Source organism: Hemicordylus capensis, chromosome 6 (assembly GCF_027244095.1).
Source record: "Hemicordylus capensis ecotype Gifberg chromosome 6, rHemCap1.1.pri, whole genome shotgun sequence".
NCBI lineage: Eukaryota > Metazoa > Chordata > Lepidosauria > Squamata > Cordylidae > Hemicordylus > Hemicordylus capensis.
The window spans coordinates 22,661,499-22,687,557 of NC_069662.1; the positions used below are offsets into that span (position 1 = coordinate 22,661,499).

A 26,059-nucleotide genomic window follows, 5' to 3' on the forward strand; every position below is an offset into this window, starting at 1 on the left:
CTGTACCACCCCAGATGTCTGCACTCCAATCTGTTACCCCTTTTCCCCCTGACCCACAAGCTTCTTTATTTCTGTTTCAGTTGCCTTCTCTCCTTTCTTCCTTCAGTCTCCCCTCACCCTGTATTTACTTCTTGCTGAGCAAACAATACCCAAGGCTTTCACTTTTCCAGCTGTTCATGCACTGAGGAAGTCTATACCAAGATGGCCATGGATTGTGACTGGTTGGAAGATGTATATAAAGGCCTCTCAAAAGCTTGTTCTCCAAAGCATCTGTGTCTTGTTACAAAACAGCAAAAGGCACAGTAACAAAACCAAGTGGAAAATCACTCTATTTTATGATCACTTTGGCAAATTGTGTGTGTGTGTGTGTGTGTGTGTGCGTTTGTGTATCTATCTAGCTATATGATGCTAAGAAAGACTCAGGTCTTCAAACACCATTCCCCTTGGTCCCAAGTCTTGCCTGTTTTTACCAGTCAGGCTTTAACCTCCCCCTTGCAACCCCCACACTCCCCACCCCCCTTTATTGCACTGCAGGGAGGCGCTAGTTCATGCAACTCATTATTTGCCACTGAGTATCAGTTGCTGGGGAGCAACAGCAAGGAAGGGCTATTGCTTTCATGGCTTCCCAGGAACATCTACCTCACAGACCAATTTTCCAGCTGGCAAACTGCACAGGGTGAGGGGAGTCTCACAGCCCTGGGGCCAGATTGTCCCCAACCATCCTGCAGCTGCTATTTATGGGGGGGTGGGGAGCTTCCTATTCATTTTCAGAACTAAGCCAATTTCTTAGAGGTACATTACTTGTATCTTGAAGAAATTTAAGATACTTGCAATTTGGCCCTTGTCCATTCTAGTTTGCCCACCTCCACTGAGAGAGAAGCAGGCATTCTCCGATCCCTGATCCTACTTTTCATTAGCTACAGTGTGCCTTAGTTGTTAACTTCTCACAATCCATGCTGTCACTGCATGGCTGCATGCAGTGGGTATTTGGAACTGCAAATGGGAAGGGGCCACAATTGCCCCACAGGCCTCATGCAGGCCTGTCCATTCTGTTTCCGTCATTCTCTCAAGCTTGTTTCCCAGTGCTTGTCCCTGTTGGGCCAACATTTTCTCACTTGCCACACTCATTATCTACATACCACTAGGAAACTTGCCACAGGATATCTATCTCGTTGTCCTCATACTCAAAAATACACACAGCTATTCACATCTGCCCTCTTAACAATTTCTTTTTATGGCCCCAGTTCTAAACTGAACAACTTTTTAAGGACTGCATATAGGGGAGGAAAAAGGGTGGAGGGAAAGATATATACCTCAAACAAAATTTTTATAATTAACATAAACAATATCTTATCACCTGCATTGTGTACTATAATAAAGCTTGTCAAAACTAATCCTTCTGGTTTTTAGATCTCTACAATCTCCTGCCTAAGCTGTGGGTTAGCATGAAAAAGGATAAGGAACATGGAATTTCCAGAGTCAATGCAGATGTTTTGTCTGGATGTAATTATTTACTGTATTTAATAACTTGTCAGCAGAATATATCATAGCACTGGTCTTTAAGAATGCAGTTATTCATAGCTAGTCCAAGATTTGTTAGAGAGGGTTTTGTTTTTGTTTTTTAAATGAAACAGGGTCTATTTTTTTTCTTCAAAAACTTATCCTGGTCTGAACAGAACAGCATTTTCACAACTAGTAATGTGATGATGATTTAATTAACAAAAAAACCCAAATTGAAGTCTTATTTGCTATGCAGAATCTAAAAATCAACAGTGAGGAAAAATTCAGAAAAGGTAAAGGAGAAAGAAAGGGGAAGGAGAAAAGGGTGAGGAAAAGTAGCAAGCTATGAAAGCTTTGGCAAAAATCAAATGTAATTAGTAAAAGCCAGGCCCAATGTATTGACCCATTTGGTTGGCCAATTGCTTGAGTTCCTGGAAATCTGGTTGGTTGGGATTATCCATATCTTCCTCCCATGGCAACTGTCCCTTCTCATCATAATCTTCACTTAGTTGCTTGGCTTGGCCAATATCTTCCATAGTATAAAGGCCTCTGGGCATATTGACTATTGCCAGTTCACCACCATCTTGCCTAGAATTGTCGTAGTCCGCATCCTCTTTATCTCGCCGTATCAAGATTGACTGGAAGAAAGGCAGCTGTAGGCCCAGGTTGCTAATATCCACGTTATCCTCTGGCTTTTCACATGTGGAAACTGTTGAATATCTAGGAGAGGAAAGCAACAGAGTGGCAAGGGTATTGAGACACACAAATGTATATCATCCCATCTCAGTAAAGACTATTTGCACCTTGAAGTACCCTAACAATGAAGCTGTATGTTGCGGGGCGGGGCGACTATTCTCATTTACTATATGTTGCATTTATAATATTTTAAAGCAACCTTGCAAAATAGGACCCAGACGATTATGGTTCAGCTTGATTTCCCACTTCATATCCAGTTTGGCCCTAAATGTTAATTCAGTTCATGCATAAAACTTTTATCACCAAACTAAGTCCCAGTAATTCCCATGGTCTTAAAAAGAGGACAGCTGGCCAATTCTTTCTTTCTTTTATTAATATGGAGAAAACATACAGATGAAGAACTTCACTCAGAAATGAAGCCAAGCCCATCTGATTTAGATGAGGTTCACAGAAAGGTTTGGCGAGCACATGAAAAATGTGGACATTGAGCAATACATATTTAACAGTGAGAAATCACTGGAAGGCACACACACTGTAACCCAGGGAACGAGGCAGCCTCTTAGGTATGTTGGACCAGGGGCAGATCTATAATTGAGTGGCTGTGTTCCAAAAACAGGGCTGCCTGGGGTCTGCAGGGGAAAGGGGGCATCTGGGGCCCCACCTAGCTGTCTTTTGCTGCCTTGGGCCCACCTGCAGCCTCAGGCCCACCAGCCCTCCCTCCTGTCTTCCCACCAGCTGCTGGCCTCTATGGGCCCCATGGGCACATCCAGTCCTGTCCACGTAGCATAACCGATTATCTAGAACCATTTCAAACTGGCTTTAGAGCAGGCTATGGGGTTGAGACGGCCTTGGTCTCATCTTTGATGGATGACCTTTACCAGGGAATCGACAGAGGGAGTGTGACTCTGTTGGTTCTTTTGGATCTCTCGGCAGCATTCGATACCATTGACCATGGTATCCTTCAGGATCACCTGGGGGAGTTGGGGATGGGAGGCACTGCTTTGCAGTGGTTCCGCTTCTATCTCTCAGGCAGATTCCAGATGGTAGAGCTTGGTGGTGGTTGCTCTTCGAAACAGGAACTATTATATGGAGTCCTTCAGGGCTCCATTCTGTCACCAATGCTTTTTAACATCTACATGAAACCACTGGGTTTGGTCATCAGGAGATTTGGTGCAGGGTGTTATCAGTATGCTGACGACACTCAGATCTATTTCTCATCATCATCATCATCATCATCATCATCATCATCAGGAAATGGCATTCATTCACCAAATGCCTGCCTACAGGTAATAATGGTCTGGATGAGGAATAACAATTTGAAGCTGAATCCAAGCAAGACAGAGGTGCTCATTGTGGAGAATTGGAATTTGGGAGATGAGTTAGATAGTCCTGTGCTGGATGGGGTTACACTCCCCCAGAAGGAACAGGACACAGTTTTGGGGTGCTCTTGGATCCAAGCCTTACCCTAGTATTTCAGGTGGAGGCTATGGCCAGGAGCGCTTTCCATCAACTTTGACTGATTCAACAGTTGCATCCATTCCTTGAAGAGAATGATCTCAAAACAGTGGTACATCTGCTGGTAACCACCAGGCTTGACTATTGCAATGTGCTCTACGTGGGGCTGCCTTTGCACGTAGTTCGGAAACTTCAGTTAGTTCAAAATGCGACAGCCAGACTGGTCTCTGGGGTAACCCGGAGAGTTACCCCATAGACCATATTATGCCTGTTTTAAAAACAGTTGCACTGGCTACTGATATATTTCCAGGCAAAATACAAAGTGCTGGTTATTATCTTTAAAGCCCTGAATGGCTTGGGTCCGGGCTACCTTAGAGAGTGCTTTCTTCTGTATGATCCCCATCGCTTGTTGAGGTAATCTGGAGAGGTCCGTCTCCAGTTACCATCAATATATCTGGTGGCAACTCGGAGCTGGGCCTTCTCTGTAGCTGCTCCTGACCTATGTAATGCACTCCCAACAGATACTGTATCTGTAATTTAGGCTCATTGTTTGCCTGTAAGAGAGCCCTAAAAACTTGTCTGGCCTGGCCTTCGAAGGTTAAAAAAGAAATTAAAGTATTTTAATTGGTTTTAAATTGTTCAGAACTGTTTCAAATTTGCTTTTATAGTGTTTTAAGCCGTGTGTTTTAAATGATACCCATATACCCATATCCACTGCCCAGATACCACTTCTGCTGCTCATTATATACACCCAGCCAACTATTCTTACACATTCCTTTTCTCCCTCCATCTCTGCTTATACACATCCTTGCTTTCACTTTTCTAGTTTGCTGTGGTGTATAGACACACACTCACTCACAAATGAGAGAAAGGGGGCTTGTGGCTATTTCAGGCGTTTCCTTTTCTTATGAAGAATCCTGTATGTCTGTGAGAGACAGACATCATAATACAAGTTCCGTTTGCCTTACTATATCGTTCAGTTGCCTTACTATAGTTGCAGGAGATCTTCTATTGTCCATTTGGGTGGTTCTGAAGCTACAGCAAGGAAGCAGAGCCTTGTGAGAGGAAAAAGGGGGAAAAGAAGCACAACACAGAGTCCTCCTTACCTTTTTGTTCCGCACTTCAGCCCCTGGGCACATGGGCAGTACTGGCTAGGTTTGGCAAATGCTGCCAATCTGCCCCAACCCATCCGTCCAAGGAGGGTACCACTAGGAAACTGACATGCTTCTCCTTCTTTCGGATAGGGAGTGCAGACTGGAAACGGGGTTGCTGTATTGGAGATAGGACAAAGGTTGGGAGAGGTTTAAAAACTGTAGGCAACATTCCACTGAAATGAATATGCCTGGTGCAGGAGATCTTCCCAGCAGAATTTCAAATAAAGGAATGATTGCACCATACTAAGGAGGAACCTAGGAAGCTGCCTTATACTGAGTCAGACCATTGGTCCATTTGGCTCAGTATTGTCTGTAGAGACTGGCAGCGGCTTTTCCAGACAGGAGTCTCTCTCAGCCTTATCTTGGAGATGCCGGGGAGGGAACTTGGATCCTTCCACATGCAAGTATGCAGGAGCTCTTCCCAGACCGGCCCCATACCTCACAGTGCTCACACATGTAGTCTCCCATTCAATACAAACCAGGGTGGACCCTGCTTAGCAAAGGAGACAATTCATGCTTGCTACCACAAGACCAGCTCTCCTCCAGCTGGTGGATAATTCTGCAAAGTGGAGGAATGCAAAATGGAATTCACACGGTGCTCAAGGGTGGTTCTTTCATGAGGCGAGGTGAGGCTGTCACCACAAACAGCAGACTATTTGGGGTGCCAGCGGGGCAGCTGAATTCCCCATCACCACCACTGCCATCAGAGCAGCTCTTCAGGACTGGTCATGCCCTTGCCAGCTTTTCAAGAAGTGCCTCTCCTTATGCACTCTCCTTGCAAAGCTTGCAAGAAGCACAAAGACAAAAGAGGAGACTGTTGGAGCTTTCCTAGACAGCAGACTTTACTGCAGGTTTACTGCAAGTTAGAAGTTGCCCCCAAAAACCCATGCAAAAAGTGGATTTTTCTACCCCAGAATAAATCAGGCTACACTCTTAACAAGCAATGAAAAACTCAAATTGTGTGTGAAGTGCTCTCTGACATACTGGTAAATTTGGCCAATATGTGAATGCACCCCCTCCATTCCGGAGGAGATGCGAGCTAAAAGCTGGGTGTGAAAAACTTCCTGGCAACCTACCTTCCTCCCTGCCCCTGCCATAGGGTTGCCATATTCAAGCTTCCCAAAGTCAGGTGGCCTAATTCGCATATTATGCAAATTAAATGGCAACTAATTTGCATTTTTATTTATTTGTTTGTTTGTTTGACAGATTTGTATACTTTCCCCTCCTTCTCTGCCTTCCCATGTGATCAGATCCAGAGTAAAATCCAGGCAATCCAAGCAGCGCATTTGAAATCCGTGTAAATCCAGGTGGAATTTAGCAACCGGGTGGAGGAGCCAAAATCTGGGGGCTACCCTAAATTCTGGGAGACATGGCAACCCTACTCTGGCAGCACCCCTTTCAAAGCTTGCAAGGGTCAGTTTTGAAAGGGGGCTAGCCTGCACCAGAGTTGTGGGGCAAGACAGTATTTGGCAAAGCCTCACCTCAGGCACAGCAATATCTTGGGATGCCCCAATGGAGCTGTTGAGATATCATCCCTATGAGCCATCGGTTCCTTTTAGTTGGGCAGAATTACATGTTACATTACGTGTATCACTAGAGTGAATGTACTGGACCTTACTAAATAGGAGCCAAATAGGGGGTGAGGGGGGGATAAAGATTGAAACTGCTGTTTGGAGGAGGGGGTTTTAACCCTTTAGATTTCCCCTGTCCCCAGGCTGTGATTTGCCCCCAAAGAAAGTTCCTATTGGCACCAGGCCCATCTCCAATTGACCCTTTTGCAGCGGAGTTGCTGCTGTGCATATTATATGTAATGTGTGCAACAGTTTCTGGCCCCGTCCTGCTCATCAGTGAATCAGTTTTCTTCCAGGCCAGGCCCCTGCAATGATGCAGGGTAACAATAACAACTCCTATTATTTAGAAAATGTTTTCGAACCCTGTACTGAAATGTTAGAAAATGTTTTCTAACTCTGGAGTAGGGGTGGGGGAAGGAGAGATGGGGTACAGCCATTATTGATTCCTCTTCATCCCAGAAGCCCTGGGTGCAGCCTGAGATTGCACCTGGTCTGATCAGCATGCATCTACTGGTCTTGAGGAGGAGGAGAGCTGGTCTTGTGGTCGCAAGCATGACTTGTCCCCTTAGCTAAGCAGGGTCTGCCCTGGTTGCATATGAATGGGAGACTTGATGTGTAAGATACTCCCCTCAGGGGATGGAGCTGCTCTGGAAAGAACAGAAGGTTCCAAGTTCCCTCCCTGGCTTGGAAAGAGCAGAAAGGTTCCAAGTTCCCTCCCTGGCTTCTCCAAGATAGGGCTGAGAGAGATTCCTGCCTGCAACCTTGGAGAGGTTAGGCTGAGAGAGAAGTGACTGGCCCAGAGTCACCCAGCAAGTCTCATGGCTGAATGGGGACATGAACTCGGGTCTCCCCGTTCTGAGTCCAGCACTCTAACCACTATACCACGTTGGCTCTTAATGCTATTGCACCAGGCCCAAATCCCCTTCCTTCCTTCCTTCCTTGCCTGATGAAGGGTTCTTAATAATGCAAAAGCCCTGCTAACTTGGCAAAGAGGCACCTTTTAACGTGGCAATTCTCTTTATTTAGCAGGGGGAGATAACTGGCCCTATCCACCCCCAGCATAGTACCTCCAGTGACAGTTGCTGGTGTCTATCTTATGTTTCTTTTTAGATTGTGAGCCCTTTGGGGTCAGGGATCCATTTTATGTATTTATTATTTCTCTGTGTAAACCGTACTGAGCCATTTTTGGAAGGGCAGTATAGAAATCGAATAAACAACAACAACAACAACAATAAAAGCTATTTGTGTGTGTGTGTGTCAAAAAGTGTGTCATTTTGATTGATCCTAATAAAGGTACTACTTGAATTAGACTTTTGGATTTTTTTTCCTTATGGACCAAGATGTCAACAGACATTGCTACCTACAATCTTTTTAATCATCTCTCTCCAACCTCTTATACAGAGACCTTTAGACTGTACTGTACAATGGTGCCACCATGTGACAGATATCTGTAACAACCCTTATCACTGTTTCTCAATTTCTCTCTCATTTTACCATCCTGAGTTCAAGGCAGGGAGAATGGGGAGCATATAAAGGGTACAAAGAGAGACCGTCTCACAGTTGCTGAGGGTACAACACAGCCCCTGAGCGCACTCCTCTCGGCGTGGGTTGCATCTTGTCCCACTCTCACCGCGACTCACACCTTCTGCACACTTGCCCCACACACACAGGTAACCCAGGCAGCATTCCCCATCCTTCCGACATATCTAGTAGAAAAAACAGACAATGTATGACAACAGCTTGTCTCCTCTTCTTTGAAGCTCAAAACTAGCCAATTTGTTCATGACACAAGGCCAGAGGGGACCACAGCATGCAAAAAGTCTCCAGGCTCATTCACAAGAGCATTAACTGGGTAGGAGACCTGCCCTACCCACTTTTGGGAGCTGTAGCACTCCCAGTTTTTTATGCTTCTTCGACCTACACAGCAGCTGAACCCAGCTCCTGAATGAGGTAGAATGAAAAGTTATCTTACCCAGCTGCTGTTTCACAGATGATCATGGCTGGTGCCTCCAACCTTGTTTTTCCCATACAGACGATCAAAAATTGGGAGAGCACTTAGCTCCAGAAAGTGGGTAGGATGGATCTTTTATACAGGTAATGCTTGTGTGAACTGCTTTTCTGTCTCTTTTTTCTAATATGCTCCTCTGAAGGCCTGTGCTGACATTACAGTTTCTGTAACTGACTTTCAAAATATGAGTGCAGAATGAGGTGGAGGGAACTCCCTGCGAAGCGCATAAATGCATCAGAAAAGTCCAGTGCACACCTTGAGAAGCTGCTTTGGGAACCCTTTGGTCTTGGGCAGTTTTGAAAATTGAAGTCTGTTCTCACATCTTAAAACATAAACACTGAAATGATAGTTCTGGAACCAACCAACTTGCATCGTTAGACTGTGCAGAATCCAAGGGAAAGAGTGGAGGTATGCAAGGACAAGGCAGTGGAGTGGAATCAGGAATATTAATAGTTTAATGAGATAGATATTACGTACAGAGAGGCAAGTGCAGTCTGCCTTCAGTGCTCTTGCTGCTGGCTGTTTGTTAGCCATGCTTCTAGTCCAATACATCTAAAGCCTCATTCAAAAGCTGGCCTGGATCAGATAATGGGTTAACCAAAAACAACACAGACTGAGATCAGAGAAGATTTTGGTTTTCTCCTCTTCTGTTCCCCGATGCCAGCCAGTCCCAGACAGGAGGCAATTCTGTTTACTGAGGGAAAGAAGGCTTAATCTTATCACCCCTATAACCAAAGTGCTCCCCAAGACAAAGTGCTGTCTTAGCCCAGCCAGATTTCAGTGGGTTTCCAGAAGCATCTGTTCTTTCCTTTCATGATGATTCATGGTTCTCAGTACCACTTCTGGGTCTCCCAGTCATCATTCAGCTGGATTTTAACACTGAGCTCCCACCTGAGTGAAAGCTCAGCATTCGGAACTTAATTCAAATCCAGACTCAGAAGAACTTATTTAGTTATAATAAAGAGAACTAGCTAACCCCGCACAGAGCATCTCTGCGCCCCTTGGGGCTGGCGGTTACCTCTGCTTCTGGGCCCAGCCGCCTCTCCTCCCCACCGCCCTTTCTTTCCCCACTCCTGGGCCTTGCCTCCGCAGCAACCAATCCTCCTGGGTGCGCCTCAGCCAATCATCTGGGCGCTGGGACGCACATTCCAAGGCACACCCAGGAGAATTATATATATAGATTGTGTTTTGTAACATGTGCAGAGTGTCCCTTCAGCAACTCAGCCGTCCAATCACAAGCAGCCTACACAACACAGGGCCAGCTCCAGGTTTCTGAGGCCCTTGACAAACTGCCCTCCATGGGCCACCTCCTACCTGGCTGGTTCCCTTAAATTCATGGTGGAGTTTTCCTTGGTGGATGGGAAGGAAGAGAAGGAATGACAATGGAGTGACTCCCTTGGCCAAGAGAGTTGTTGTTCTGCCACCACTGCCCAAAGGCTATGGGCACAAAAGTGGCCTCAGAGGATAAGCAGTGGGCCTTCTGAGGGCCCTAGTCCCTTAGCAGTGGTCCATTGATGCTGACCCCTGATGCCAGCCCTGCACACACATCTGAGATTAGAGAGGACAACTCCCAGGGCAAAGAGAATGACTTCCAGGATGGTTTGAGCCTTAGAACGTTTTGTTTTAGTATGTAACTAGCCAACCCCACACAGAGCATCTGTGCGCTCTTTGGGGCCGGCGGTTACCTCTCCCTCCCCCCCATTCTGCCCCAGTCTCTGCTTCCGGGCCCAGCCACCTCTCCACCCCACTGCCACTTCTGCCCCCCCTTCTTTCCCCCCTCCTGGGCCTTGCCTCCACGGCCAGGCTAGGCCCACCGCCGCCAATTCTCCTGGGTACGCCTCAGCCAATCAGGCGCATCCGCCGCCCAGCCAATCAGCTGGGCTCTGGGACACACATTCCAAGGCACACCCAGGAGAATTAATATAATAGATAATCCATGAGCCAGGCCCATAAATTTTGGCCACCCACCAGTACCATCTCAGGGAACAAATACTCATAGTTGTTTTGGGCAACACCTCCCCTCTCCCACCCCGAGATGGAAAATAGGTGATTGTATTGTTGCCCTTACAGCTTTCTATGTGTTATCGCCCCTTCTTTATACCTACCCCCAAACATTATGGGGGAAATTGCAGTCATTTGTTCGCAGATGAAAGGGTTAGGTTTAGGATTAGGGTAACAATAAACAAATTCTTGTACTCTCTCCATGGAGTAATCTTTGGAGGACATTCCTGCCAATTTTCATTTCCATTCCTCTGCTACTGATAATTTTTTATAGTAGTTTTTGTGTTTTTAAAACTTTTATAAACTTTTAAAACACCATTGCAAATTTGGCCACTGCAGGCCCGATGGTCAGGACAATAAAAGCAAGACAAGTTGTTCTAGTAAGAACTAAGCTGCCAACTTTCCTTTCACTTTCCCTGGACTAAATTTGGTCCAGCTCAGTCAGGCAGTTCACAAGTTAGCCTACTTGCACCTCAAATGTTCATCATCTTGAATTGGAGTGGATGACATCATCACCAACTATGCATTTGAGAAGCTCCTGTGTATCTCTACAATTATACCATATTTGGTCCAAATCAGTTCCCACTTGCACCTCAGATATTCACATGTCCTCCCTCCATCTGGAATCAGGTGGGTGACATCATTTAAAACTAAACTTTTAGCCATCCCTATGAGTCCCTACACTACTAGCAAATTTAGTTCAAACTGGTTAAGCGATTCACAAGTTAGCCCAATTGCGCCAAGTTAACCCAAGTTTTTAAAATACATGTTTACATGTCTGCCATCTTGAACTGGGGTGGATGACATCATCACAAACGACACAGTTGAGGTATCCCTATGCGTCACTCACTACATCTGTACTAAATTTGGTTCAAATCAGTTAGACAGTCCACAAGCTAGCCCACCTGCACCTCAAACGTTTACGTACCCACCATCTTGAATCGGGTTGAATGACATCAACACGAACTACGCCATTGAGGTGTCCCTACAACTGTACCCAATTTGGTTCATATTGGCCCAGGCACTGTGAAGTTGATGTGGGGGACACACACACGGAATGCAGATCTCATAAGCCTTCTGGAAATTAGGCTAATAATACACTGAAAGCTGAAAGTATTGCAATGCTATCACCTATTTTCCATCTCTAGGGTATAGACCTTATAAAAAATCATAATGAGCCACTGCCCTCAACATTCCCCCTGCTCTGATGATACCAGCCACCCCAGCTGGCTCATGTCCTGGGAAGTAGGTATACTTCCCAGTGGTCGTTCCAGCAGGAAACCAATTAGCAAAGTTAAGCATGCTCAATTTACTCACCATATCTTTGGCCTTACACTGCTGGCACCAGGATGCAAGCAGAGATTTAAAGCAGAATTGGTCCTTTTGACAGTCATTGTCACTCACACACTCCTGTCAGGGAGGAAGGACATATCTAAGAAGATGACAAGACTATTGTGCCAGGTTGACTCATCACTGGGAAATGGCTGGAATTTGAGCAGGTTTTCTCTCTCAATAGACGAAGAATAATTGCAAAGCCAAGACAAGGAAACTGGGTCTGATTCCTAGCAGTGTCTTTCACTGGAGGAGCTATTTGGGGTCAGGTACTCAACTCTCACCTCACAAGAGCACACCTGTGGAGGCCTGGAATTGACCGTCCTATGGCCTCATGGGATGCATAGGAATCACCTATATCATTGGAGGTGGTCAAATAACACTTCCTGTGCCCGGTCACGGGCGTATGAAACTTCCTGCTGCTAGGAAGGACATCTCACCTCCTTATTGAGGATGCTGTTATTAGCCCATAGCTTAGCAGGGTATAAAACAGGTGGCTTCCACAGTAGCCACTTCCAGAGAGTTCGTCTGCAGCAAAAGCCAGGGGGTAAAAATCTTGTGGAACATTAAATATTAACGTGTGTGTGTGTGTGTGTGTGTGTGTGTGTGTGTGTGTGTGTGTGTGTAGAGGCATCTGCATTCACTTAAAAGCCTGGGTACAGGTCATAAGAACAGCCCTGCTGGATCAGGCCTAAGGCCCATGTAGTCCAGCATCCTGTTTCACACAGTGGCCCACCAGATGCCTCTGAAAAGCCCACAGGCAAGAGGTGAAGGCATGCTCTCTCTGTTGCTGTTGCTCCCCTGCAGCTGGTATTTAAAGGCATCTTGCCTCTGAGGCTGGAGGTGGCCTAAAGCCTAGTAGCCACCGATAGACCTGTCCTCCATGAATTTGTCTAAGCCCCTTTTAAAACCCTTTTAAAGATCCCCTGATATGCAGGGTATGGGTAGAAAGTGTACTGCAGTCTGCTACACCTGTCCAACATAATGTGAACAACTGTCCCTGTATACAGTTCTGTTTCCTGTGTACACTGTACACTCGTCATACAAGTGTTGAACATGCTAGTTCATGTGATCAGTAAGTGGGTAAGATGAACATCCTACCCAAGTTCAGGAGCTGTGTGCACTCTCATTTTGTGATTGTGTACAGGAACACAGCAAGATAGGAGGCAGGGGAAGCGATAGTCTGCAAGTCTCCTGCTGGATAGGACGACTTTTCCTCCTACCTCAATAAAAAGCAGAGCAGAAGGGAGACTCACACACGATCACTTCCCTCACCTCCTACCTTGCTTTCTTCTCATACTCAGTCACAAAAGACACAGCTCTTGAATTTGGGTAGGATGCTTACTGATCGTGTAACTAGCCTAATTTGTGAATAGGGCTAGAGTGGGCAGAAGGAAATCAGGAGGGTGTAAAAACAACCCTCATCAAAACATCTCATCTCTTGTTCATTCATACCCAAGTCCTAAGCAGCAGTCAACATAAACGTCGTTTTAACTTTTCATGCACTGCATATGCCTGACTTGCCTGCCACAAAGGCTCCTGCATGGTTCCAGTTTGAATTCTTTTAATAGCCCTTTCCGCACTTGCCAATATTTGCGCCATTTAATCTCACAACAACCCCATGAGGTAGGCCACTCCTACCAAAATATGTTTTAACAGATGAATGCTCCATTCCAGTTGGTGGCGCCAATTTAAGCGATTCTTCACTTTGAAAGCTTCTCCTGTATGAAAAGCACTCCCAGGAAGGAAAGTATATGAAAGCAATACATACATTGTCACATATGACAGTCAAGACACATGATGGTTTACAAGCGAGTTTCATACTTTTTCCTACATAGATGTAATTTTTGTGCAGGAAAGGTGTAATGTGTGAACCCATTTTCAGGTTGTTGTTGTTTATAAGGTCTGTAATCCTTCGGGCCACAGTTAGGCTTGAGTGTGAGAAAGGCTGGGTGAAATCTTAGAAACTAGGGTGGCGGTGGGGTTTGGGAGAGACAAGGGGCAGGGCTTCAAAGCCTGCATAACTCTTTGCTCCCCTCCATAAAGTTGGGCTGTGAAGTCGGTATCGACTCCTGGCGACCACAGGAGGGGTTTACCATTGCCATCTCCTGTGCAGTATGAGATGATGCCTTTCAGCATCTTCCTATATCACTGCTGCCTGATATAGGTGCTTCCCATAGTCTGGGAAACATACCAGCAGGGATTCGAACCGGCAACCTCTTGCTCCTTAGGAAAGTTACTTCCCCGCTGCACCATTAGTTATGCCCTCCATAACATTTGCAAATAAACATGTGAAATTTGGCTTAATAAACCTAGTTTATACCAGCTACAGAATGTAGCTTTGACCCAAGAGTTAGTTTTCCATTGGTTGTTAGAATCCTATTTGGAGTTTTCAGATTGTTTTTAATGAAAGGCGGTATATAAATTTAACAATAAATGTAAAAAATTGCTAAATGGATCTGATCATCTGATTTAATTGCTATGCTACAGTACTATATCGGGCAGCAGCGATATAGGAAGATGCTGAAAGGCATCATCTCATACTGTGAGGGAGGAGGCATTGGTAAACCCTTCCTATATTCTACCAAAAGAATACCACAGGGTTCTGTCTTTACCTTTACAGTCTGGCTGGTAGATTCATTTTGTTCTTTCCATGTTATGTTCAGATGACTCTGCATCTGTTTTAATTTGAATTTTTGTATTTTGTAATGTAGTGTTATAGTGCTTATGCTATACTGTGATGGCCTATGGTTATACACAATAAACATAAACCTGTACCGGATGCAAAATTTGCATTACCTTGGCACAAATTCTGATTGCTGCAACATAGACACAACCTGGTTTCTAGGCCTAGCCAACCACTTCACAGCTACGTACAGGAGAGATGGAAACTGCCCAAAGAACTCACCCACACTGTTTCCTTCCCTCTTAGCACAGGCAGTATGCCAGTCTGGAATTAATACAGGGCAGCTTCACACAACAACCAACAAGTCCAGGGCCCAGGTAAATGTCAGGAAATAGGAGCGCACCTTCCAACAGGCGTGTCCTGTGAACCTGCCCAAGTCCGGTTCTCAAGTCATCTACCCAACATTCTACCCACTTTCACTCAACATTCCCCACCCATTTGGAACCAAGATTTGAAGTTGGGTAAAGAAAGTTGGCAGGGTGTCAGACGGTCAGCTCAGGAACCGGGCAGGTTCACACAACATTCTCACCGGGAGTATGCAGTACTGGTCCCCGACCTTTTCCCATACCAGACTTGCCAGCAGTTTCAGGCTGTATTCGTACGTAACACAAAACCGGAGGTCCCCTCACCTCCGGTTTCCAAAGCTGTATGTCCAAAGGCGGGCAACTACAGGACAAGAAATGGGCCCATGGTTTCCACTGTTCCCTCTAAGGCATGCGCAAGTGCGCACGCTCACAAGTTTTCTGATGTCTGCTCAGTTAATTTTAGATCCCGCTCAGGTTGACTCAGGAAGGCCCCACTCTGAATGCAGGTGCGCACACACTGCCTTGATACTGCCACCCAGAACAAAACTCATTCTGCACAGAGATGAAAAAAAAATTAGAGGGACCACTGATGGTTTCCCTCCCCAAGCTGTGAACTGAACCTTCAGTTATCACAATGTTTCACTGCCTCCAATTCTGTTTGTGCAGTGCCAGCATTACATCCAAAAGCTGGCACCACAGTTACCACCACCCCGCAACTGGAGTTGAGGAAGCTCCTCCCTTGCTCCAGCTGCTATTGGCTGTGTGGGTTGTCCTTCATGAAAGAAGGAAGCCTGTACAGCCAATTCCCCTTCCTCTCTGCAACCAGGGAGACTGCAGAAAGGTAGCTCTCCATTTTGTCCGAATGCGGACGGGAAAGCAGGGGGAGGAGGGTTGCAGCAGTGGGGAGGGGGTCCGTATTATGTCCAAAGGTGGTCACTGTGTATGAAGTGGCCCAAAGGTCACAGAATTCGAGTTTTCACGGTGTAGAATTTTGATATTTCTGAAATATCAAATGACCTAGACAAAATTAAGCACTTTCAAGCTCTGCAGATTCCAGGAGAACAGTTAAGGATGTATTGAAACAGCTGCCATGAAAATCCCATGCAACCCCACTGGATTGCAATGGTTGTGTGCTGACTTTAAAAGGCAAGCCCCGAAGGCCTCAGGATGAGAAGGCCATATGGAGAAACTTGGAACCTTCCGCTCTTCCCAGAGTGGCTCCATCCCCTAAGGGGATATTACAGTGCTCACACTTCTATCATCCCTTTCATATGCAACCAGGGCATACCCTGCTTAGCTAAGGGGACAAATCATGCTTGCTACCACAAAATCAGCTCTCCTCCCTCAGGGAAGGCTGCAGAGTGAAGGAGAGATCCCTGAAAATCCCTCCTCCTGCTAAGCAAAGAAAGACCCTGGTGCATTGTCAGGCAATACGTTCAGATCCTAATTACGATTCAACTGCCATCTATGTGCATATTCCGAACAAGTAGGATCCTGAGTCTATAACTTAGCTATGAAAAAATAAAGCCACAGATCACTCGTTTTCAGGGTTTTTGGTTTGTTTGTTTTTTAGAAGGGAACCACTTTTATTTCAAGATTCTCTGAGAGAAATAATTTCCCCCTTTAGTAGGATTTGCACCCCACCCCCAAAGATATGGCAGAGCAAATATCTAGGAAACTGGAACATTCTTCCTTGCTCAAACGAATTAAGTTTCCTTCCTGTCTTATATTTTCCGCCAGAAGAAAAAGAAATGACGCTTTCGTGGGACGAACACATGGCTTGGGGTGACTGGCTGGGCAACCTTCTTGATGGGATGGGGGGCTGTTAAGAGCCCATTCCGAATGGCCAGCAACCTGTGCCTCCTGTCACTCACTGGCTCTTCCTTCACCCAGTTGGCTTCAGGCATCTGCTCACTCCTGAGACGCTGGGGCAGGCGAAAGATCAGAAAGGTCAGCCTAGGCTGAGGGGGGCTCAGCTCAAAGAACCTGGGCCCAGAAGCCTGTCTGTCTGCCTCAAGAGCTTTTTCTTTCTGACTAGCAGCTGGCTTTTCATCCTGGAAAACACAGATAAAATGTAACCAGGGGGTTGGTGGGGGATTTCACCTTAGCTATTTGTGTGAATCAGTCAGAGGTTAAGTTATTCTTAGAGGTGAGAGGATGGGGTGGTCTGACATATAGGTTCTCTTGAAGAAGGGGGTGGGGGCGGGGGGCTTTGTGGGTTGGAAGATGGAAGTGAGACATTCCTAGAAGAGGGAAAGATTAGCCTAAAGCTAATCTTCTCAACTTAGTTCTCTTCTCTTCTCAAACTTGGGTCCCCAGACTATCGTTGGACTACAGTTCTCATCAGCCACAATAGTTAAATGGAACCCCCATGTTCAAAACACTATACTTCCTAGGACCTGTCCTGAATTTCATCGCATCTTTGGCCCTGGTGTGCGTGCTTTCCCACCTTGGAAACAGCATGTGCAGGGACCTGGTTCAGATCAGGCCAAAGGGAGCAGAGCGGCTTTAACCATATCCTCCACTATGATCCCAATCCATATCACATGCTATTTGCCCTGGATAAAAACACCACATTAGGCCAATGGAAACTATCCCTATGCATGCTATTTGTCCCAAGGCAAATAGCATGCATGCGGAGGCCCAATCCATATTGCAGGGCTGCTCAACTTTGGCCCTCCAGCTGTTTTTGGACTACAATTCTCATAATCCCCAGCCACAGTGGCCAATAGTCAAGGATTATGGGAGTTGGAGGCCAGCAGCTGCAGCAGGGCTGAAGTTGAGCAGCCCTGCCATACTGGGACCATGGCGGGGGTAGGGTTAAGCCCCTCTATCCCTACAAGAACTCCAAGGTCCACCAAACAGAGACAAGTGCAAAAGAGCAGCCCAGCAGAGTGGACATACACTGAAAATTAACTTGCAAGGAGCCTCTGAGCACATAACAGCTCAATAATTTGTTTTCAGTACCAGAACTGAGTTGACAGTCCTTCTACACTAATATCCCCTTCTGGTCCCGGTCCCCACCCGCACCCCACTCCCCGCTCAGTCTCTTTGTTTTAGAGCAGGCCTGCTCAGCCTTGGCCCCCTAGCTGGTTTGGGACTACAACACTCACCTTCCCCCTCTCTTCTGAATGAACAGCTCCCTGTTCAATAGATGTCACCGTTTTCTCTGAAAACAACATCTCGCCTGTACGGTTGTTGGTCACCTGCATATATTGACAAAGCAGCATGGAACTGAATGGGAACAGTGGAACAAAAGAATGAACTTTCTTGACTCTTGGATCCAACTTAGGGTCAAATTGCACGTTACCTTAAACCAGGCCTGCTCAACTTAGGCCCCCCAGCTGTTTTTGGACTACAATTCCCATAATTCTCAGCCACAGCAGCCAATAGCCAGAGATTATGGGAATTGTAGGCCAACATCTGCAGGAGGGCCGAAGTTAAAGCAGGAAGTGGACAGGAAGGAGAAGGCCAGAAGTGGATCAGAAAAGTAGACCTTTTAAGCAGAGGTGCACTTAGATAATTTTGGAGCCTGGACCTAAAGGCCTTTGGAGGCCCCCTCCCCTTGCTGGATCCCCCCCCGCCCCACTGCAAGTTAAGCATTATCCCCCTACACACATGACAAACACAGTGAGGCAAGTCTCATGATCAGTGAGACTCACCGAGAGTGGGTTTGCGGGGAGACGATTATTCAGGCAGCCCTGGGCGGCTGAATTGGCCGCCCACATGACTGCCAGCTCCGTCACGTCATGGAGCCGGCGGGGGCTGCGGGGATTGGGGGCCAAGCAGCCCCCAGAAGGTCCAGGATGCCCCGCGTAAGCAACTCAGAGCAGTATATGTGGCTATGTTTATCCTCACAACAATCCTGTGAGGTATCTGAAGCTGAGAGAGAAGAGACTGACCCAGAGTCACCCAGTGAGTTTCATGGCTGAATGAGGATTTGAACTCGGGTCTCCCTGTCTTAGTTCAGCTTTCTAACCACTACACCGCGCTGGCTCTTTCCCCTCAAAGCAGCTGTTTTCCTAAATAGCTGCTTTAAGGGCAAATACTAATAGACACTTGTGGGGGTGGGGTGAGGTGATTTTTGGTGTTAAAATGGCAGAGTAAACCACTCTCCTTGTGCCAAACTGAGTCTTCGCCCTGCAGTTTGGGCACTTAAAACAACCATTTTCAATGTACTTCCTGCTTTACGCCTGTCTGTAAATGACAGGTTTGGTCATGATAGGGTTGGTTTTTAATATATATTTGGGAGGTGGCGGCCGCGTGGTTGTCAGCAGTGAACTTTTCGCTGGGGTCAAGGCTCCACGTAGTTGTGGGAACGGCTGACATGGCTACTCATGGGGGTTCCCCAGCTAGTGCAGGAAATGCCCACCGCAGTAACACAACTCCTAGAGCCCAGTGGTGCTGGGAGGCATCCTGTACTTCCAAAGGAACCCAGGGAACCCAGATGGGAAGCGAATTTCTACATGCCTGCAGCTTCAGACACAAGGAAGGGATTTCCTGCATCAGCCACATGGTTGCCAAAGCATCTGAATCATGCTCACATGCGCTGTTGCTGTGGTGACAGATGGACAGAGGGTTACAGGACTGCACTGGAGGGAGGGCAGCTGGACAGACAGGTGCATGGGTGACTACAGTCACTCTTCTCTCAGCCTAACCTACCTCACAGGGTTGTTGTGAGGATAAACATAACTCTCTAGGTTCCTTGGAGGAAGAACGGGATATAAATGTAAAAACAAATAAACATAAACAACAACAAGGTGCCCTTAATAATTGTGTCTGCAATCTACTAACCAAAATGGCCACTTCTACCTCAGGGCAAGGCCAGCCCTGAAACGACCAATTATACCCAACAGAACTGGCCATCCTAAAGATTTCATTACTAATCGATGAGGCAATCTGAGCTTGGTTATTTGTGCGCTTTGTCCCTAATACTCAAAGAAGGAACACGGGCCCCACCCCTTCCACTTCCTCACTCACTTTGCTGATTTCATGGTGGCTGTACACAGTGGCATTCCCCACTTTCCGCTGCTGCTTTTCTTCATTATGGTAGTTTGAGGGTAGCTTGCTGATGTCCACCGAGGGCTCAAAGCTGCTTTTCCCCAGGGCTTCCTACAACAAAGATGGATCCTTCCTTAAGATGTGGAGAGAGTGGGGAGGCTTTCCACCCCTCCTTTCCCATAACACTAGCATTCAGAAGTCCTATTTTATGTATTTTTTGATTTGATTTGATTTATATACTGCCCTTCCAAAAATAGCTATTTATACATTATGTTCAATGCATACATAGTACAATAGGTTTACAGTTGGTGAATGTACAGCTCTTTAAGCATGTAAAGTTATTCACATGCTGAACAGAGATACAACAGTACACTTCCTATCTGTATCCTGCAGTCCCAGCACCCACAGTTTCGCATATCTTCGCAGACGCATATCTCTAAGATGGGACTTAGAGACCCGGTTAATTTATTTGCGGTAGAAAAATAGGCTAAACATTTGCTTATTCGCGGTTGCTGAGAGGTCGGAAATGAATCCAGAAATGACAGCCACCAGAAATGGTGGCTGTCACTTCCAGCCACCATTTTATAACATGGAGACATTTTGAGGCTCTTTCTGGTTTGTTTGTTTGTTTGTTTTTAAAGTGTGTGTGTGTGTGTGTGTGTGTGTGTGTGTGTGTGTGTGTGTGTGTGAGAGAGAGAGAGAGAGAGAGAGAGAGAGAGAGAGAGAGAGAGAATATGAATGAGAATATTCATCAAAAATTTGGCCGACTTGGGGGTTCTCAGGGGCATTTCTGGAGCCAGGAAAAGCAAGGTACTGTTCATCTCTACTCTTATTTCTCCCCACGTCCCACTTTTTTAGCATTCTGAGTATGTGTAGGAACCTAACCCCTAGATTCCCATATGGGTAAGGTTCCTTTATTCACGGATTCCGTGATATAGGTGAGAACAGAACCTTGTAGATATAGGTGAGAACAGAACCCACACAAATAACAAGGGCCACCTGTATTTTATAACCTGTGCTAAAAAGAAGACATGGAAGATGGCCAGTGAGGTGTAGTGTAGAACCTATGGATCCCCAACCTATGGTTTCCAACCTATGGATCCCCAAATGTTGTTGGACTACAACTCCCATCATCCAAAGGCCATTGTGGCTAGGAATGGTGAGAGTTGTCGAGAGGAGAGCTGGTCTTGTGGTAGCCAGCATGGCTTGTCCCCTTAGCTAAGCAGGGTCCACCCTGGTTGCATGTGAATGGGAGACTAGAAGTGTGAGCACTGCAAGATATTCCCCACAGGGGATGGAGCCGCTCTAGGAAGAGCAGAAGGTTCCAAGTTCCCTTCCGGGCTTCTCCAAGATAGGGCTGAGAGAGATTCCTGCCTGCAACCTTGGAGAGGCCACTGCCAGTCTGTGAAGACAATACTGAGCTAGATAGACCAAGGGTCTGACTCAGTATATGGCAGCTTCCTATCATCACTGGGACCCAAGGTTGGGGACCCTTGGTGTAGTGCAGGGGTGGAGAACCTTGGCCCTCCAGCTGTTTTTGAACTACAGCTCCCACCATCCCCAGCCAAAGCTCATGGTGATTTTTTACAAGGTCTATATCGCTAGAGGTGGAACCATTTGGGAGTAGTGGTAAAGAAGTGGGGATAACACTCAGAAAGCTTTAAGTTTTCTACAGTTTTAGATTCCTGGGAATCTACAGTTCCCAGGGTTTCTTCTGGGAGAAGTTGTGATGGTTAAACAGATTTACATCCAGTGTGATTTATCCAGTGTTAAAGCTGACGGTGGGACAAATTCAGGTTAAAATGTGTAGAAGTGAATGCCATGCCCCCAAAAGCTCACCAGAATTAATTTTGCCAGATGTATTGCCTGTACAATGTGTGCATTTCACAGTTCAAAATTCATTATGAGAACAGAGGAGGGGTGCGTGTGTGTGAGAAAGAGAGAAAATCTAGAATCATGCATCTTTGAAAATCAACTTTTGCATCAAAAAATCAGGATTCTGTAACATTTTCTCAGGGTTCTGTAAGATTTTTTTTTTTTTTTAATAAATCAAAATTTTATGTTCAGGGTGTCAGGGAATTGGTCCTGTGTTGAATTCCCATAAGAATTAGCGCAAGAAGAATACACTCAACAGCCACTCCCAGGGGGTGCTATAAACATTGTGCAGGCACTAAAACATAGATTTGTCTTCTGTGTGGCAGAAGTGAGAGCTCATGGGGGGAAATGCATCACTCGAGGAAAGATGCTGATGTTGCAGGACGGAGAGAAATTCAGACAGAAAAATTAGCTATTTTATTGGTTTGAATGAAGAAGATGAGTGGATTCTCCCTAGATGGATCCGTTGCTGTAAAGAGCCTCCCCAGTTTTCAGGGATTCTGCCTTATTGCAGCAGAATGTAACTGGTCCATCCCCCAGAGCTCTGGAACATCCTTTCTCATTTGTGCGGGGCACGGCGGGGGTGTTGATCAGACCACCCAGACCCTCCCCTTCCCTCTCATATTCCTTACCCGGCTTTGCTCCATGATGTTACTGAATACTTGGAAGAGTCTCTCCACGCTGGGGGGCAGGAAGGCAGCAGATGCAGGAGGCCCCTGGATCAGAGCAGTCAGGCACCATAACCCCCACACCAGAGGCAGCATCTCCGCCTGGTTCCCTGGCTGTCTGAGAGCCAGACCTGCGCAAAGGCAGAAGGAGAGCTCAGAGAGAAGAAGACCTGACAGGCACCGCCCCAGCTGCTGATTCCTGTGTCGTCGTCCTGCTCAAACATCAGTGGCAGAATGGCGGGGGGGGGGGAATTAAGCAGGCTGGGGGGATGCAGAAAGGCAAAATGCTTTATTGGAGGGAGAAGTGAGCTTTGTCTTTTGTGCTGGGTTTCTGAAAGAGCAATGATAGTATATTTCACATTAAAATCTTCACATCCTGCACATATTTTATCTGAAGTCCTACTCATTTTGAAAGAGTTAAAATCTCTCTTCCCTATGGCAATTCTGTCACCAAGAGAAGGGAGCAAATCCCATGGAGATAATTAATATATAAAGAGACAAAATGTATAATAATACGAAAGGATAAGCCCACTATGTGGAAACTCTCTTTCTTTCAAGTAATCACATTCAAGTAAGCTATGGGGTGGGTGGAGCTATTTGTCCATTTTTTTGCTTGCCCCATTCCATTTATTGGTGCTTAATTTCTGAAGTGAGTTGCCTTTCCCCATTATTAACATTAAAATATTTAAATATACTACCACTTTTCAACAAAAAAAAGTTCTCAACACAGTTTATGAAGCAAAAGAAAAGAGAGGCTCAGTCTAAAAACTCCAGCCAAACTGAATCTAACCAGACAACCATATTAATTCCACCTACAAAGGCCTGTCATCCTTCTTCACAACAACCCCTTTTCAACCTCTCCATTAATTTTGTTCATCCCACCCTACTTCCCTTCCCAACTCCAATCCACCCTTCTTACACCCAGGATTCACTGGCCAGCCTTTAACTCCCCAGAACTTCAATTGGTCAGTTTCTACTAAAGTGCTGATTTCAAAAAGGGTTCCGATTCCAGAACTGGTTGGCATCACAGGACATCTGACAGGTCAGCTGTTTAGATTCACAGTTCTGTTCTGCTGCCTACCCCCCATCCCCCATTGTCAGGAGTCTCTTTTAAAAACAACCCCTCATCTCTTCACAGAAGCATAGGCTTCTACTGCACAAACACAAATAAATTTTAACATACAGCACCAATTTTCACACTATGCTCCTAAGAATCTTGAATGAGATTGCCAACTGATTTGGAAAAAAGACAGCTGGGCCTGCTACTGTGCCTTCAGTAACAGTTTATCGGTAGAAAGCAGCAGGCGAAGCTTTTCACAGCAGAATCATCAGGGAGCAAGAGCTTGCTGGTTTGAATCCCCACTGAAACACCTATATGGGGCAGCAGTGATACAGGAAGATGCTGAAAGGCATCATCTCATGCTGCATGGAAGATGGCAATGGTAAACCCCTCCTGTATTCTACCAAAGAAAGCCACAGGGCTCTGTAGTCACCAGGAGTCGACACCGACTCCGTGGCACAACTTTACCTTTACAAATATCTGCAGATCTAGCTGGTGTTAGAGGTCGGGTTGGCTTCAGATTTGAGTAGGCACTCAGCAAGGTGACCTCTGGTGGGCCAAGAATACAAAGATGGTGGGCAGCAGTCATTAACCAGAATACTGTTGCTCCTACTGCAGGTCTGCCAAGAATGAAAGAAACATACATGCATCCACTGTCCCCTTAAGCCCCTTGCTAACTGAGCAAAGAGGCACCCTTTAAAGTGGTGACTGTTTAGCAGAGGGAGAGCAACTGGCCCAATCCAGCCCCAGCACAGCATCTCTCCAGTGGCGGCTGCTGGTGTCTACCTTATGTTTCTTTTTAGACTGTGAGCCCTTTGGGGACAGACATCCATCCTATTAATTTATTGTTGTTTTCTCTATGTAAACCGCTATGGGAACTTTTGTCAAAGAGTGGTATATAAATATTTGTGAATTTTGTTGTCGTTTTGTAAGGGGAGGGTGGATGCTTGGAGCTCACCCAGGCAGTGGTCACTGGCTACTAGCTGGATCCAGTCTTCCCCAGAGGATCAAGACAGGCATTAGCAGTGGGATCCCTGGGGCACTGGGTCTTCAGCAGCTGCCCAAGGGAGCCTTGTGTGGCCCCGAGCCCATATCAGAGACAAAAGAGCAGACACCAATTATAAAGTTGGCAAACCTATCCCCAAAAGGCAGCTAGTATCCTATTACAAATGGTCTGTTTGTCCCATTACAAATGGTACTGTCACTATACCTAGCCATAAGAGAGTGTGGAATGCATTTTTCATCCACACAGCATGAAAGCTAAGCTCAACAGGACTAGAACATAACATAAGAAAGGTTCTGCTGGATCAGGCCAAGGCCGTCCAGTCCAGCATCCTGCATCATACAGCAACCAACCAGGTGCACTTGGGAAGCCCTCAAGGGAGCAAAAGAGGGAAACTGCCCCCTGCCTTGATGCTCCCTAGCACCTGTTGTTCAGGAGCATGCCACTTCCGAGCCTGATGGTAGCTACCAAGGCTAGGAGCCATTAATAGTCCTATTCTCCATGAATATGTTTACTCCCCTTTTAAAGCTGTCTAAATTGGTGGCCATCACCACATCTAGTGGCAGTGAATTCCATAGTTTAACTACACATTGTGTAAAGAAGTACTTTTGTCTGTCTTGAATCTCCCAGCATTTAGCTTCAACTGATGACCCCGGGTTATAATATTATGAGACAGAGCGACAAACCTCCTACCTGCCTTCTTTCAAAACTAAACTAAAAAGTTTAAACTAAAAAGGTCTATACTAGTAAAAAGGCCCAAACATTGAGTCTTTCTTCATGGAAAGGCGGGGGGTCACTCAATCCTTTGATCATTTTGGTTGCCCTTCTCTGCACCTTTTCCAACTCTATGACAACTAACCCCTTCCCTGCACAAACACAGCTTTATAACACACCCCAAAATACTTGACAATGTGCCAACATACTGCAGCAGATATGCTGGGGTTCTTCAGCAGAAAGGGGTTTTCTGGAGGTAAAACATTTGAAAACCCACCACTTAGCCTTTCTGTAATACAGACATTAAGCATTTCCTGGGAGCAAAGACCTCTCTATGTCATACCCAGGAAATTACCAGCTTCCATAATAGGGAAGTCTACATTTCTGTCATGTCACCATTAGGGGGAGAGGTTGGATTTTCGTTTTCCATGATACTGACAAGTATTCTCTAGAATTTTCACAACAATCAGAAGTCCAGGAAATATTTTTTCCTGGAAAGAGAGAGAGTGTGTGTGTGTACATGAGAGAAAGATATTATGTCATTCCAAACTTACTTGCTAAATTTATGTAGGATATCATAAACCAAAGAGGAGAAAAAGACATACTACCATATTTACCTAAATCCAAGATTAGGCTTTTTCCAAATTAGTTGATGACAGAAATTGGGGGTTTGTCTTAAATTCAGAGCCCTTTTCTTTTCAAGTAAATACAGGTATAATCTGTTTTTAACCTCTGTTTTTAAAGAGTCGTCTTAAATTCAGAGTTGTCTTCTATTTGGGTAAATACAGTATTTAGAAAGGGATGTTTCTAGATCCTTTGTGGGTATGGTTGTGGTTGCCACTTTTTGTTAACATAATTTCTGGAACTTCAGACTGTGTGCCTCTGAATAGCAGAGTTTCCTTTCCTGCTGACTAAAAGCAGCTTTAAACACAAAGTTCTGGTAAGAACTAATCTGCCTACTTCCCTTTCACTATAATATTGATAATTACCATCTTTACAAGTTGGCCCACTTTCACCTCAAACGTTCACA

General features: G+C 45.8%; 1 protein-coding gene across 4 annotated transcripts in view; it reads right to left on the reverse strand.

The window, feature by feature from the left end:
- Positions 1-1,696: 1,696 nt before the first annotated feature.
- The window catches only part of DKKL1 (dickkopf like acrosomal protein 1), a 57,564-nt gene continuing 33,201 nt past the window's right edge, over positions 1,697-26,059 (reverse strand). For 2 of the 4 annotated variants that reach the window (XM_053263139.1, XM_053263141.1), the window contains exons 2-8: positions 22,217-22,383; positions 19,689-19,820; positions 17,822-17,914; positions 11,703-11,795; positions 7,935-8,082; positions 4,758-4,920; positions 1,697-2,220 (exon numbers count right to left, since the gene is read on the reverse strand). In XM_053263139.1, the coding sequence (XP_053119114.1) occupies positions 1,875-2,220; positions 4,758-4,920; positions 7,935-8,082; positions 11,703-11,795; positions 17,822-17,914; positions 19,689-19,820; positions 22,217-22,348 (1,107 nt within the window). In that variant the 5' untranslated portion in view covers positions 22,349-22,383 and the 3' untranslated portion in view covers positions 1,697-1,874. The other 2 variants (XM_053263137.1, XM_053263138.1) reach the window with 2 other exon arrangements.